Here is a 15,185-nt window from a genome sequence, read left to right on the forward strand (position 1 = left end):
AGAGGGGGCTAGGTTAGGAGTGCTTGCTGCCCTTTCAAAGAACCAGAGTTTGGTGCCCAGCACTCCTATAATATAATATATAATATATAATATATAATATATAATATATAATATATAATATATAATATATAATATATAATATATAATATATAATATATAATTAATATATAATATATAATATATAATATAATAGCACTCCTATTAGCAGTTAGAATTAAGTGTCTTTAATTCTAGCTTCAGGGTGGCCAATGCCCTCTTCTGGCCTCTGTGGGCCCCTCCATGCACAGGGTGCACACGTACAAACAAACAGCATGTGTACTTAATAACTTCTATAGCACAAGCACTAAAATTAGAACACTACAGAGACTATCGTGGTCCCTGCGCAAGGGTAACACACAAAGTTGGGAAGCATCCCATATATTTTTTTTAAAAGAGTTTCTTTTAAAAGACAAATATACATGTTTTCCTTCAGATTCTCTACATTAAGAATAAAATTTCAGGGGCTGGAGAGATGGCTCAGTGGTTAAGAGCACTGACTGCTCTTCCAGAGGTCCTGAGTTCAATTCCCAGCAACTACATGGTGACTCACAACCATCTGTAAAGGAATCTGATGCCCTCTCCTGGTGAGTCTGAAAATGGCTACAATGTACTCTTAAACATACACTAAGGTATACATTAAGAAAAAAATTTCACCGGCAGTGGTGGCGCACGCCTTTAGTCCCAGCACTTGGGAGGCAGAGGCAGGCGGATTTCTGAGTTCGAGGCCAGCCTGGTCTACAGAGTGAGTTCCAGGACAGCCAGAGATACACAGAGAAACCCTGTCTTGAAAAAACAAAAAACAAACAAACAAACAAAAAAAGAATAAAACTTCATCTTACCCTAATGTATTAGTTTCTATCTATCTATAAATATACAGACAAAGATATAGATACAGCAAAGTCCAACAATCTGCTTGGTCCACGTAGTTGATGTCTCAGCTTGTCATTGGTATATACGCAGGAGTCTAATACCAATACAGGAATGGACTTTCCTTTCCAGGGGGAGAACAAGCAGGCAAGGAGCAAATGCATCCTTTTCCCATGTTTTTATCTAGGCTTCCAGCAGAAGCTATGGCTCAGATTAAAGGTGTGTCTTTCCACTTCAAAAATCCAAATTAAATAATGCATCGCCTCTTCAGATTAAGCAAAAAATCCTCACAGGTGTGTCCCCTACTTTTGAACTTTAGTTAATTCCAGATGTAGTTGACAACCAAGAATAGTCATCACACCTAATAAAATTGTTTTAAATATTTATATATAGTTCAATGTCATGTTGGCATACACAGTAGAAAACTAAAAATTGCAGGAATTCAGAATATGTGTAAGGTGGTATAGCTTCTTAAGTAACAGATTAAGGTGTTTTTGCCATTAGAAGTGATGTTTATGGGGGCTAGAGAGATGGCTCAGCAGTTAAGAGCAATACTCGAATTTCCAGAGGACTCAGATTAAATTTTCAGCACCTACAAGGCAGCTCTCAATTGTCTAAAACTCCAGTCTCGGGGAGTCTGATGCCCTCTTCTGGCCTCTGAGGGTACTGCATGTACATGATGATGCACGGGCCATACATGCAGCCAAAACACTCATACACATAAAATGCAATATTTTTTAAGGATATTTATGGGTTGGGTATATAGCTCAGTTGCAGACACTGGCTTCACATGTTTTGAACTCCACCTGTTAGAACTAGATGTACTGAAGTGCATATTTGTAATCTTCATCTTTTGAAAAAAAAAAACTCTGAGGGTTGTGGCTTGCTCTCGTTATTCTAGCACCTGAAAGAGGCAGACATGGGATGGCTGCTTTTCATCCAAGGTCAACCTGAGTTATACAGGAAGACTCTGTCTCAAAACAAAACCAAAGGTGAACTTACTTATGTACCCGGAACAATGGCATGGAACAGCATCCGCTGAACACATTGAGACCCCCTCTCTTATCTATCTTTCAAACACACACACACACACACACACACACACACACACACACACACACACATACACACACACACACACACACACACACACGAGTGTGGTTCTAGAAGCTGGCAGCATTGAAGTCTGGAGCTAAGACTCAGAAGCACTTTTGTTCTCTGAAGTCTTTTCGTTTTGTTTTTGTTTTTACAGACGGAGACAGGGTTTCTCTGTGTGGCTCTCTGGCTGTCCTGGAACTCACTATGTAGAACAGGCTGGCCTTAAACCCAAGATTCACCTGCCTCTGCCTTCTGAGTGCAGGGATTAAAGACGTGTGCCACCAGCACAGGGTTCTCTCTAAGGGTTGGCTGGCCTCAAATTCCCTAAGAAGCTAACATATTATTCCTTGAATTCTGATTCTCCTCCTCCACTTCCCAAGTGCTAGATTACAGACATGGCTACCTTAAAACAAACAAACAAACAAACAAACAAACAAACAACAAAACCCACCTGATTGTACTCACCGACCTGTAACCTCAAACCAATGATAGGGACTGGAGAGATGGCATTTGCTTCTCATGCACAGTGAGTTCAGTCCCCAGCATCCACATGGCCTCTCACAACCATCAGCAACTCTGATCCCAGGGGGGGTTGATGACCTCCGCTGGCATCAAGCAGGCATTTGATGCACATATATTGAGGCAGAAACACTCATACACATTAAAAAAATCTTAAAATTTAAACAAAACACACACACACACACAAAAAAACCATTGAGAGTTTATCTCGTAGGCTCGGGCTCCTTTGCTTGGAGCTGGCCCTGCTCCAGTTCCGCCCTACGGAACATTTCTGCTGTGTCTGTATTTCACCTGTATGTATTTCACAACGCAAAGCTGTTTCTAAAACGCTCCGCCTGGCGGCTAGCGCAACCGTTTCCTCCTTGTTTAGTTGGACCACAACGATTGACAAGTCAATTCTCCAATCATCAGGCCGAGTGACCACTTAATTATCAACTAGGTCACAGGGGCGGTGCGGAAGCATAGAATGAATAGGAGTGATCAGGAAGTGCGAACCCAGATTGGAAGGAGGCCTGGACCCGGACCGGCGATCTTGGGAAGGTGACAGGGCATCGGGCCTCCCAAATTCTTTTCTTTCCTCTTAGGTGGGCCAGGGATCCATTTATACCTGAGAACTAGGAACTCTATTTGCCGTCTGTGTGTGTGTGTGTGTGTGTGTGTGTGTGTGTGTGTGTGTGTGTGTGTGTGTAGTGTTCTTATCTAAGCGTTTTGGGACCTGGGAGTGTCCTTTTCTTGATACTTCAGGATGGGCTCCTTTTTTTTTTTTTTTTTTCTTTTTTTCTTTTTTTCTTTTGGTTTTTCGAGAGGTTCCTTTTTTAAAGCTCCACTTCAGAGGTGCACCGGGGCGAGCAGGGAGTTTAGGTCCCATCTCACCCTAAAGGCCTCTGGTCCCTTTCCAGGGGGAGGGAAATGAGCCGCCTCCAGGCAGGTGAGATAATGAAAGAGGGAGGGGCCCTGGGAAGAGAGTTTTTGTGGTTTAGACCCTGCGCTAGAGTACTGGAAAGAGAAAGGAAACTTTTTTTGTTTTGGTTTGGTTTGGCTTTCGACACAGGGTAGCTCTGGCTGTCCTGTAACTCTCTTTAGAGCAGGCAGGCCTCGAACTCAGAGATCCACCTGCCTCTGCTTCCAGTGTGCTGCCCGTTTTTTAAGTGGAGGTTGTAGCAGTTTTATCCGTGAAAGCTTTCGTAATGAGGAGGCTGTAGGGTGGGGCTCGGTCTCTAGAAAATCCTCTTTCCTTCCTGGGACCTTCAGATTTTTGCTTGTTTTACTTCGCAGGCGTGAGCTAACGTCTGGACATGTGGAATCCTAACGCTGGTAAGTACCTGGGGGCTAGCCTCTGACTCCGCCCCAGCCCATTTTCCAATGCAACAGGAAGTTTCTGTGTCTATTACACAACCCCAAGCAAAGTCACCCGACCACTGCTAACTACCAGGTTCTGGCTTTCCGTAAGGCATTAAGAACGGTAGTGATTTATGTTACTTGTTGATAGAGGTTCTGGACAGTTCTAATCTTTATTCTCATATTTTTCCTCCAGGGCCAAATCCATTTCCACCCCAAGCTGTGTGCCCAGGAGGTTCCAATCCTGCCTGTCCACCACCTCTCAATCCCGCCTTTCCCCCTGGCCCCTGTCCTCCCGGAATTCCCCAGGGAAACCCAGCCTTCCCTCCATGTCGCCCCCCTTACCCTGTACCACAACCAGGGTGTCCAGGATACCAACCCTCAGGTCCCTACCCTCCCCCATACCCGCCAACCGCTCCTGGCATGTGCCCTGTGAATCCTCCGGCTCCTGGCATGTTAGGCCCAGGAATGGTGATAGACAAGAAGGCGAAGAAGAAAATGAAGAAAGCTCATAAGAAGGCACACAAACATCACAAGCACGGGAAGGTCAGTGTCCTCTGGAGCCTGGCTGGGGAAGGAGCTCCCTTCAGAGGGACCAGGGGGTGATCAGGAGTTGCAGAACGGCGTTCACGGTTTTTGGGCACGGGAGACGGCAACCGTGTCGCTTGGGCAGATGCAGGTAGTTTTTCCTTTATGTAAAGGGATACTCCTGAAAAGAGTTTAGCAATATTTGAGGCATTAGACCACTCCCAACTGCAAAGGAAAAGTGAAGTGTTGGTAGATATCAGAGCCAAAAAGCCCTCAACCTTCTTAACCTCTTTCCCAGTAACCCCTCCCTCGCCCCACCCTAGGTGTGCCCTTTGGTAAATTGGACACACCCACTGAGCTTGTCTAAGTGTCCAGAGTCAGTCTTGACAAAGCACAATGACGCAGGATAGTTTACCGAGTGGTGATATGACCCTAGTGCCTGGATTTTCTTTATCTCCTTCAGCGTTCCCAGGCGCTGACTTAATTCCCTGGGCGAGCCTTCTGTGACTCAGCCTCCAGCAAAGCCTGGGGTGAAAGGGGATTTTCCTCCACAAGACAAGTACCTTCCTTCCACAGGAACGTTAATTATTATTAGTGAGGGTGGGAAGAGCATCTGTCTGAATCTTGAGGCTTCAGTGTTTGCTTTGTGGATTTGGGCTCTGCTTCCTGATTCTGGGTCTTGGGTAGAAATGTGGGGAGCAGGGACGGAAAGGAGACACTGAATGAGGGAGAGAATCCCGAGAGCCTAAAGCTTTTTTTTAATGGTAGTTGACAGAGTTATGTCTGTGTGAATCCTTGGATAGGATTTCTCCAGCCAAATCTCTCTCTGCGGTCTTCCCCACTTTTCCCCCTAGTGGAACCTAGAAGTACAGCATCACCCACATGGCAGCCGTTCCTACCCTCTCTGTGCTGCAGAGAGATCCTAGTTTATTTGTCATTCCTTAAAGCTAACGGGTAGAGACTTATGAGGTAGCAGCAGCTGCTTCCCACAGCCGTGCTGCATTTGCTTGTTCCACATTCCTGGTCCTGGCTAGGTGTGGAAAGTGGAAGCTCGTGTTCGGAAGGCACTGTGTTCAGTTCTGTGCAGTGATTGAGGACAATTTAATCCATTCTTGTATGCTTGGTGCTGATGGAGACCCTTGATTTTGTCGGTTATGGGACAGGACAGTACAAGACTCCTGCCTACTGGATACTTGGGTGGATGGGTGGGGCACCAAAGAATGACCTTTGGAGTGGCCAGAGGTCATCTGGATCTGATGATGTGTCCTTTCCCCTTGCAGCACTCCTCCTCCTCCTCCTCTTCCTCCTCTTCCAGCAGTGACTCTGACTGAACGCAGGGCCTGGAGCCTCCTCCCCTCAAGCCTCACCAGCTCCACTCCCACCAAGCTTCAGCTGTCATCTTGTATTGAGGGGAATTAACCCTCTGCTCCCTGCCCCACTCCTACCTGTGCCTTCCCACGCTGTGTGGTCCTAGCTATCTAGGGAGAATGAGAAGGTGATTGCCAAGGGCTAGCAAAAGCTGCCTTCACCCTGCTTGATGTTATCATAGAGGTCAATGGAGGAACTGTCTTTTGAAGATGGTGAGACCTCTGAGCTAAATGGGAAGTACCATTTTAAGATCTGCACCATGTGGGGTGTTTTTTTTTTTTTTTTTTTTTTTTTTTTTTTTTTTTTTTCCACTTTCTTTTGTAACACTTGTGACTTGGGTTTGTGGCAGTCTGTGACGAAAAGCCTGTACTTTTGTAATGGCGGCACACGTGAGTGATTTAATGGCGACTGTATTTCCCACAGGCCTTATTGATCGCTGTAACTGTTGCGTTGCTGGGAGGTGCAGTCCCTTTACTTGATGGGCTCTTTTGAAACCTGACTTATTCCTTAGTTCAGTATGTTATCTCAGATGGCTCTAAGTCCAAATAAAAGCTACTCTCCCAGCAGATTCTGCTCACCTGTGCGATTGACTGGACTCAAAACCATGGGCTAGTTTTGTTACTTTTGGTCATACTCTTTAAAGTACATCGCTTTTTTTGTTTTTTTAATTCCTCTGAGAGTCTCACATCATTCAGTCTTCACTATATTAAAAAAAAAAAAAAAAAAGGGTAACTTTGATATACAGGTCATTGTGTCTCCACCTTTGGAGTGTTAGGATCACAAGCTTCAGCCACCACACTGTTTGTGTGAACTCAGACCTGAGCCTGCTAATTAGGAACTTTACTAATGGAGCTGCATCCCCAGCCTGAAGTGCCATGTTTAGTAAGGATCCAGTGCATCAGTGAGGAGGACACCACAATATTCTAAGAGGGGAGGAGCCTTCAGAATGGACTCATGTTTTACAGGTTGAATCCACACTGATCTCCCAGATATGGACTGTTTGCACAAGTTTTCATTTGTTACAGAGGTTTTCTTTGAGACAGGGTCTGAGTACATATGTAGCCTTGGCTAGCCTGAACTCAATAGGTAGATGAGGCTAGCTTCCAACTCACAGATATCTATCTACCTGTCTCTGCTTCCCAAGGCTGGGATTAAATAAAGGAGTGGCCCACTATGCCCAGCCTGCTTCAGAGGTTTTCAATCCTTGGATGCTTATCAACTTTAAGAGGGCGATCTAGGGTTCTGCCCTTTATCTTTTTTGTTTGTTTGTTTGTTTTTGTTTTTGTTTTTTCGAGACAGGGTTTCTCTGTATAGCCCTGGCTGTCCTGGAACTCACTCTGGAGACCAGGCTGGCCTCAAAAATCTGCCTGCCTCTGCCTCCCAAGTGCTGGGATTAAAGGCGGGCGCCACCACCGCCCGGCGGTTCTGCCCTTTATCTAATGAATAATATAGATAGATAGATAGATAGATAGATAGATAGATAGATAGATGCCCTTTATCTAATGAATAATATAGATAGATAGATAGATAGATAGATAGATAGATAGACAGACAGACAGACAGACAGACACACATACATATGTGTCTGGTCTAGTAGGTATGTGCTTTATGTCATGTAATTCCTGTAAAAGCCAGAAGAGGGCAGAGGATCTCCTGGTACTGGAGTTACAGATCATTATTGAAATTGAACCTAGGCCCTTTGGAAGAGCAGCCTGTGCTCTTAACCACAGAGACATCTCTTCATCACCACCCTCCTTCCTTTTTTTTTTTTTTTTTTTTTTAAGACAGGGTTTCTCTGTAGAGCCCTGGCTGTCCTGGAACTCACTCTGTAGATCAAGCTGGCCTTGAACTCAGAAATCTGCCTGCCTCTGCCTCTCAAGTGCTGGGACTAAAGGCGTGCGCCACCACTGCCTGGCTACCACCCTCCTTTTAAAGAGTCTATGTAGCCAAAGCTGAGCTTGAATTCAAGGTCATCTTCCCTCAGCTTCCCAGGTGCTGGCATGATAAATCCAAGCCACAGTGCCCAGAACTGAGGAGGCTCAGTGGCGGGTGCTTGCCTTGCCTGTATGATGTCCTGGATTTAATTTTCAACAACACAAACGAAACAAAACAACAACAAAAAAACTAGTGTGATGGTCCTATGTAGTTCAAGCTCACTACGTAGCCAAGATGAACAACTTCCTGATCTTTCTGTGTTCCCTCAGGGCTGGAATTGCTGATGTATACTGGTATGCCTTATTTTATACAGTGCTGGGGCCTGAACCCAAGGCCATGTGCATGGTAGGTAGGTAAACATTCTCACAACCCCCACCTCAGGAATTTTTTTTTTTTTTTTAAGTTTTAGAAAGTAGAGTATTAATCAGGGTTCTCTAAAGGACATAAATATATATGTATCTATATGTAAGTAGAAATAAGTATGTATTACATATAAATATACAAGTATGGAGCTGGAGAGGTAGCTCAGTGGTTAAGCACACTGACTGCTTGCTCTTCCAGAAGTCCTGAGTTCAATTCCCAGCAACCACACAGTGGCTCAAAACCATCTGTAATAGTATTTGATGCCCTTTTCTGTTATATCTGAAGACAGCTACAGTGTCTAATATACATTAACTAATAATAACATAAATACATATATTTGCATATATAAAAATCTATATATTGAGCCGGGCGGTGGTGGCGCATGCCTTTAATCCCAGCACTTGGGAAGTAGAGGCAGGCGGATTTCTGAGTTCGAGGCCAGCCTGGTCTACCGAGTGAGTTCCAGGACAGCCAAGGCTATACAGAGAAACCCTGTCTCGAAAAAAAAAAAATCTATATATTGGACTGGAGAGATGGTTCAGCGGTTAAGAGCACTGGCTGCTCTTCCAGAGGTCCTGAGTTCAATTCCCAGCAACCACATGGTGGCTCACAACCATCTGAAATGGGATCTGATGCCCTCTTCTGGTGTGTCTGAAGACAGTTACAGTGTACTCGTATAAATAATAAATAAATAATATTAAAATTCTATATACATAAAGATATATGTAAATACATATAGATGGGATTTTTTTGTTGTTGTTTTGTTTTTCGAGACAGGGTTTCTCTGTGTACCCCTGGCTGTCCTGGAACTCACTCTGTAGACCAGGCTGGCCTAGAACTCAGAAATCTGCCTATCTCTGCCTCCCAAGTGCTGGGATTAAGGGCGTGTGCCACCACTGCTGGCATATGGGATTTATTAGAATGACTCATAGGCTGTGGTCCAGCTAGACCATAGTCCAACAATGGATATCTACCAACAGAAGGTACAGGAATCCAGTATTCATCCATGAGTCTGGATAGTCTTCAGTAAACACCGTAATCCTGAGGAAGTAGACTCTCATGCCAGGGAAGAGAGTGAGCAGGCCAGGAGCAAGAGCTTCTTTCTTCCAGTTCTTGTATATAGGCTGCCACCAGAAGGTGTGGCCCAGATGAAAGATGGATCTCCCTGCCTCAAAAGATCTGGATTAAAAGTGGGTCTTTCCATTTCAAATGGTTTGATTGACAAAAAAAAATATTTCTCCCAGGTGCACCCGCCTGCCTGGGTTTGAGTTAAATCCAGATGTAATAAAGTTGACAACCAAGAATGGCCGTCACACACAGGCAGCCTGAGAGAAACAATATGGTGCTCCTGGAGAGTAGCAAACAGGAGGCTGGTTTGTTTTTTTTCACGGCCTATGTAGCTTTTGATGACTTTGAACTCGCTATGTCAGTTGACCATGCTGGCCTCAAACAGTCTGTCAGCCTGTGTCCAGAGAGATGGGGTGACAGGTACGGACCATTTTGCCAAGATGCAGGGTTTTTTTTTTGGGGGGGGGGGGACAATGTCTAGGCTGAACTTTAACTCCTGCTCTCCTGTCTCTAGCTTTTTGGTTGCAGGAACTAAATTCAAGAATACACTACTATAATCAGTTTAGCCAATATATATATGTATATATACATACATATATATATATATATATATACATACATATGTATATACATGTATGCATACACATGCACACACATACATATATACACACATATACATATATATACACATATGTATATATATGTATACATACACGCGCACACACATATATACATATATACACATATATACATATATATGTATACACATACATATATACACATATATACATATATATGTATACATACACACGCACACACACATATATATATATGTATATTAATGTATCCTTGGCTATCTGGAGTTGCCTATGAGAGGACTATCTTGGGATTACAAATGTGTCTACTGCCATCTTATTGTGTGAGTGTGTGTGTGTGTGTGTGTGTGTGTGTGTGTGTGTGTGTGCAAGCAAATTTGGAGGCCAGAGTAAGACTTCGGGTGTCTTCCTCTGTTGTTCTCTACCTTATTCCCTTGAAACAATCTCTAACTAAGCCTAAAGTCCACCATTTTGGCTAAGCGGGATAGCTAGTGAGCCTTCAGGATCCAAATGTTATTGGTGCAGGAAATAAAGCTAGTTCTCTGTGCATGTTAGGCAAACGCATGTGAGATACATTCTCAGCCCTGTTTTTTGTTTGCTTGTTTTTTGAGACATGTCTTTACTATATAGCTCTGGCTGTCCTAGAACTCACTATGTGTATCAGGCTGGCCCCTAATTTACAGAGCTCCACCTGTTCTGCTTCCCCAATGCTGGGATTAAAGGTGTGAGCTATCTCTGCCCGACTTCAGTTTTGTTTTGTTTTTGAGAGAGGGCATCCTTAGATGGCCTGGAACTTGCTGTGTTAGCCAGTCTAGCAGACTTTTGGTTCTCTCTGTCACTTTGCTTAGCCTGTGTCCCATCTTAGTGTGTAAGCGACTACTTTAGTGAACAGAGGTTGACCACTGAGCCACTAGCTATATCTGAGGCCTGTGGGAGAACCACTGTCTTATTAAAATGCCAGTCATTTCCTAATGATTTACATTTCCAGATGAATCTTTGCCATGCATTGACATCTCTCTAAAGATGTAAGTTCTGGTTATGTGTAGTGGTTGAGCCTTGTAGCTCCTCCCAATCCCATTACTGGCCTGGCTCCTGAAACCTTTGGGGTTGCCACCCTTCCTCTGTGCACCAGTCTATACTCCCAAAGGTAATAGTTCTCAGATTTTTTAAAAAGATTACATACATATACATATATTGTCATGGTTTTCAGACACACCAGAAGAGAAGAAGGCACCTGATCCTATTACAGATGGTTGTGAGCCACCATGTGGTTGCTGGCAATTGAACTCAGGACCTCTGGAAGAGCAGTCAGTGCTCTTAACTGCTGAGCCATCTCTCCAGCCCCAGAGGTTTTGTTTGTTTGTTTGTTTTCTAAGATTTATTTAATTTACACTTCCTTCCTTCCTTTTTCTCTCTTTCTCTCTTTCTCTCTTTCTCTCTCTCTCTCTCTCTCTTTCTTTCTTTCTTTCTTTCTTTCTTTCTCTCCTTTTCTTCCTCCTCTTCCTCCTCCTCTTTGTCCTCCTCTTCCTCTTCTTCTTGGGCTTTTTTGAGACAAGGGCTTCTTTATGTAGCCCTGGCTGTCCTGGAACTCTCCCTGTAGATGAGCCTGGCTTCAAACTGAAGAGATCTACTGGCCTCTGCCTCCCAAGTATATGTCACTACCCACTGGCTTTTTTCATTTTCAGATCTTGAAGTGTGTGTGTGTATGTGTGTGTGTGTACGCATGCATATGAAATCAGGTGCCCTTGGAGGCCATAGACATTAGAGTCCCTGGAGCTGGAGCTGTAAGGTATTGAACTTCTAATCTCTCTCGCCTCTAAACTTGTGTCTTTATAGCTCATAGGTTTTTTTTTATCCTTGTCCACATTTAATGTAAATCTTGTTATATTTACTGTGTAATAAGAAAATAACAAGACACACACACATGTTTAATTCCAGCACTGTTTTTTTTTAAACTTAAGTTTTATTTCTTTATTTTATGTAGGAATGCTCTATTTGCATGTACATCTACATGCAAGAAGCGGGCATCTGATTATATTATAGATGGTTGTGAGCCACCATGTAATTGCTGAGGATTGAACTCAGGACCTCTGGAAGAGCAGTCAGTGCTCTTAACTGCTGAGCCATCTCTCCAGCCCTAATCCCAGCACTCTGAAGGCAGAGGTAGGTGGATCTCAGCAAGAGTTCTAAGCTAGACAGGGCTATCCTATCCTGTCTCAAATGAACAAGCAAACAAAAAGCCAGAAAAGCCAAAAAAACAATAGCAGGTCTCTGCTGGTCTTGTAGACACATGGCATGTGATGCACATATAGACACAGGTAAACTCTCATATACATAAAAGAAAATCAAATTTTTAAAAAAATGCAATTAGTTTAGCTTTAGTGATTATGATAATGAAATGAATCTTTTGCTTGCTGGCTTTTGTGAATACTTTCTGTAGATAAAATGTTGTTTTGTGATCCTAGGAAAGTTAACTCATTTCTGCTTTGGAGAATTTCTTGACCCATAGTCAGATATTGCTATTAGATTCTCTTTCTCTCTCTTCCCTTATCTTCCTCAAAGATATATTTTGTGCTGGACAGTGGTGGTGCACATCTTTAATCCCAACATTTGGGATTTTAAGGCCAGCCTGAATCTACACAGTGAGTCCCAGGGTTAGGATTAGAGACAACCTGTCTCAGGAAAAAAAATATAATTTATGTATCTACATGAGTTTATGTGTACTACTTGTATGCAAGCACATAAGACCACAAAGACCAGATGCACTTTGATGCCTTAGGACTGAGTTACAGTTGATTTGTCAGCTGCCCGATGTGGGTGCTGGGAACAGAAACTGGGTCCTCTGCAATATCAATAAATGCTCTTTAAAAAAAAAACCCAAACTTCTTATTACTTATTATTTGATAGAATGCTCCTACATAAAATGTTTTGCCTGCCTGTATTTCTGTGCATTGTATGCTTGTGGTGCCCACAGAATCCAGTCAAGGGCTTCTGATCCTCTAGGACTGTAGCTAAACAGGTGACTGTGAGCCAGTGTGTGGATGCTGGGCATGGAAACCAGGTCCTCTGGAAGACCAGCCAATGCTTTTAACCACTGAACCATTTCTTAAGCCCATTCCTCTCCTTACATTGTGCTGTATTGTATTTCATTTGTATGCAGGCATGCACATGCTGTGATACAGTGTGGCAGTCAGGATAATGAGTGGTAGTTGTCATCAAGCTTAACAGCTGAGCCATATTGCCAACCCTCTCTCCCTGCTTTGTGTCTGGGATTGTACCCAGGACCTTTCATGCCCAAGGTTTTTCCCCCACCCACAGGCCTTCATCTCTCTCAACGTTGGCTGTAACTGTTGGTCAGCCCCAATAAAACTCTTTGATTTTTATTTTGCCCTATGCCATATGTGTGACCTCATAGATGGTGGACAGCACTCTAGCTGTTGGGAGCCCCATTGGTTTTACTGGTCCACTTGCAAAATCTTTTTTTTTTTTTTTTTTTTTTTTAAACATTCATTTATTTACTTATTATGTATACAGTGTTCTTCCTGCATGTATGGCTGCATGCCAGAAGAGGGCACTAAATCTCATTACAAATGGTTATGAGCCATTATGTGGGTGCTAGGAATTGAACTCAGTATCTCTGGAAGAACAGCCAATGCTCTTAACCTCTGAGCCATCTCTCTAGCCCCCTTCCCCCTCCCCACTCCCACAAAATTTTGAGGTTAAACTTTCAGCTTAGGTCTGACAGTAAACTTACTTAATTGGCTTTTTTTCTGGGGTTTTAACCTTTTAACCTTTCCTCACTTCCCTTTCTGCCCTTTACCCTTGGCCAATTTTTTTTTTTTTTTTTTTTTGAGACAGAGTTTTTTTTTTTTTTTTTGACAAGTTTTTCTCTCTACAGAGGTCCAAGTCAAAGACAAAGCTGGTCTTGAACTCAAGAGATTCACCTGCCTCTGCCCTTTTAGTGCTGGGATTAAAAGTGTGTACAATGACACCTGGCACCAAATGGCACCAAGTGAGGTTTCTATTTTGCATTCCTAATAGCTAGCTCCTCATTTGGGTGGAGGAAAGAAAGATATTAGGAGTCCTTAAGTCTTATTTTCCAGCTATTGTCACATGACTCCACTTGACTGATTCTAAAATGACAACAGGTACTGCACACACGTGGTAGATAAAAACACCTGTATACATAAAAGCGAGAAAAATTAATTTTTCTGGGTGGTGGTGGTGCACACTTTTGATCTCAGCACTTGGGAGGCAAGAGGCATTTGGATCTTGGAGTTCGAGCTCTACAGAGTGAGTTCCAGTACAGTCAGGGCTACCTAGAGAAACCCTGTCTCAAGAAACAACAACAAAATATTAAATTTATGTGTATGTGTGTCTGTAGGGTAGTTATGTGCACCCAAGGGTGTAGGTGCCCTAGCAGGCCAGAAAAGGGCATCAGATCTTTGGAATTGAAGCTTCAGTTAATTGTGAACCATCTACAGGGAACTGAGCTTGGTTCCTTTGTAAGAGCAAGTTATCTTTTTGTTTGTTTGTTTTTTGAGAGTGAACCTCACTATGTAGCTCTCAATGTCCTGGAACTTGCTGTGTAGACCAGGCTGACTTCAAAAGATCTGCCTACCTCTTACCTGCATATGCCTCGACTCCTTACATATGTACCTATTTATTTTGTTTTAGTATGTATGTGTTTTGCCTGCCATGTATGTATGTGCACCATTTGGGTACAAGTGTCTGTGGAATGCAGAAGAGGGTGTTGTATCCCATGGAACTGGAGTTACATTCACTGTGAGACCCTATGAGTACTGACGATTGAACCCTGAACCTCTGGAAGAGCAGTTAGTGCTTTTAACTCTTGAGACATCTTCCCAGTCCTAAAGGCCAGTGAGATAGAAAAGACCTTTGCCATCAAACCTGATGTCCTGAATCTTATTTTTAGGACCCACTTGGTTGAAGGAGAAAACTGATTCCTCCTGAAAGTCCTCCTTTGATTTCTTCCCGCCAGCTGTGGTGTACACACACACTCAGTTTGTATACACACATACAAAATGGTTTTTTTTTTTACTTCTTTTTTTAAATTGGATATTTTATTGATTTACATTTCACAAGTCATCCTCTTTCCTCATTTCCTCTCCCTAGAACCCCCTATCCCATCCCCCCTCCTCCTTTTTGCTTTTATACCATTTTAATTACATGCAAGTATTAAGGTCAGTTCTAAGTTGAGGGTCTAGCAATACAATAGATGCAAGTAGTCAAGGAACAAACAAGACAATAAACACAAATAGTCAAAGAACAAGCAAGGCAATAAACAAAATTCCCTAAACACTCCCATGATCACTTTTCCCAAGGGCTAATCAGGATGACCAAAATATCTGAGCCAACTTCCCTGTCCTAGCCCAAGTCATTTTCATGTCTGAAGCCTACTTCCTTGTTCTAGTCTAAAATTTAGGTTCCTGCCTGAAATTACTT

The 15,185-nt window shown here is 43.1% G+C and overlaps 1 protein-coding gene and 1 non-coding gene across 3 annotated transcripts; both read left to right on the forward strand.

Annotated features, from left to right (window-relative positions):
* Positions 1–315: 315 nt before the first annotated feature.
* Positions 316–423, forward strand: LOC117719472 (U6 spliceosomal RNA). The gene has a single exon (XR_004608190.1). It is a non-coding gene; the product is annotated as a U6 spliceosomal RNA (small nuclear RNA).
* A 2,535-nt stretch (positions 424–2,958) lies between these two features.
* Prr13 (proline rich 13) lies at positions 2,959–6,325 on the forward strand. 2 transcript variants are annotated; one of them, XM_034516010.2, is made up of 4 exons: positions 2,959–3,063; positions 3,799–3,837; positions 4,058–4,407; positions 5,670–6,325. In XM_034516010.2, the coding sequence occupies exons 2-4, from the start codon at positions 3,819–3,821 to the stop codon at positions 5,718–5,720; spliced, it is 420 nt and encodes a 139-aa protein (XP_034371901.1). In that variant the 5' UTR covers positions 2,959–3,063; positions 3,799–3,818; the 3' UTR covers positions 5,721–6,325. The 2 variants fall into 2 exon arrangements, with proteins under 2 accessions (XP_034371901.1, XP_076768299.1); XM_076912184.1 differs by having other exon boundaries at positions 2,990–3,107.
* Positions 6,326–15,185: the final 8,860 nt, after the last annotated feature.

The sequence above is a fragment of the Arvicanthis niloticus genome, chromosome 13 (genome assembly GCF_011762505.2).
Source record: "Arvicanthis niloticus isolate mArvNil1 chromosome 13, mArvNil1.pat.X, whole genome shotgun sequence".
Taxonomy (NCBI): Eukaryota; Metazoa; Chordata; class Mammalia; order Rodentia; family Muridae; genus Arvicanthis; species Arvicanthis niloticus.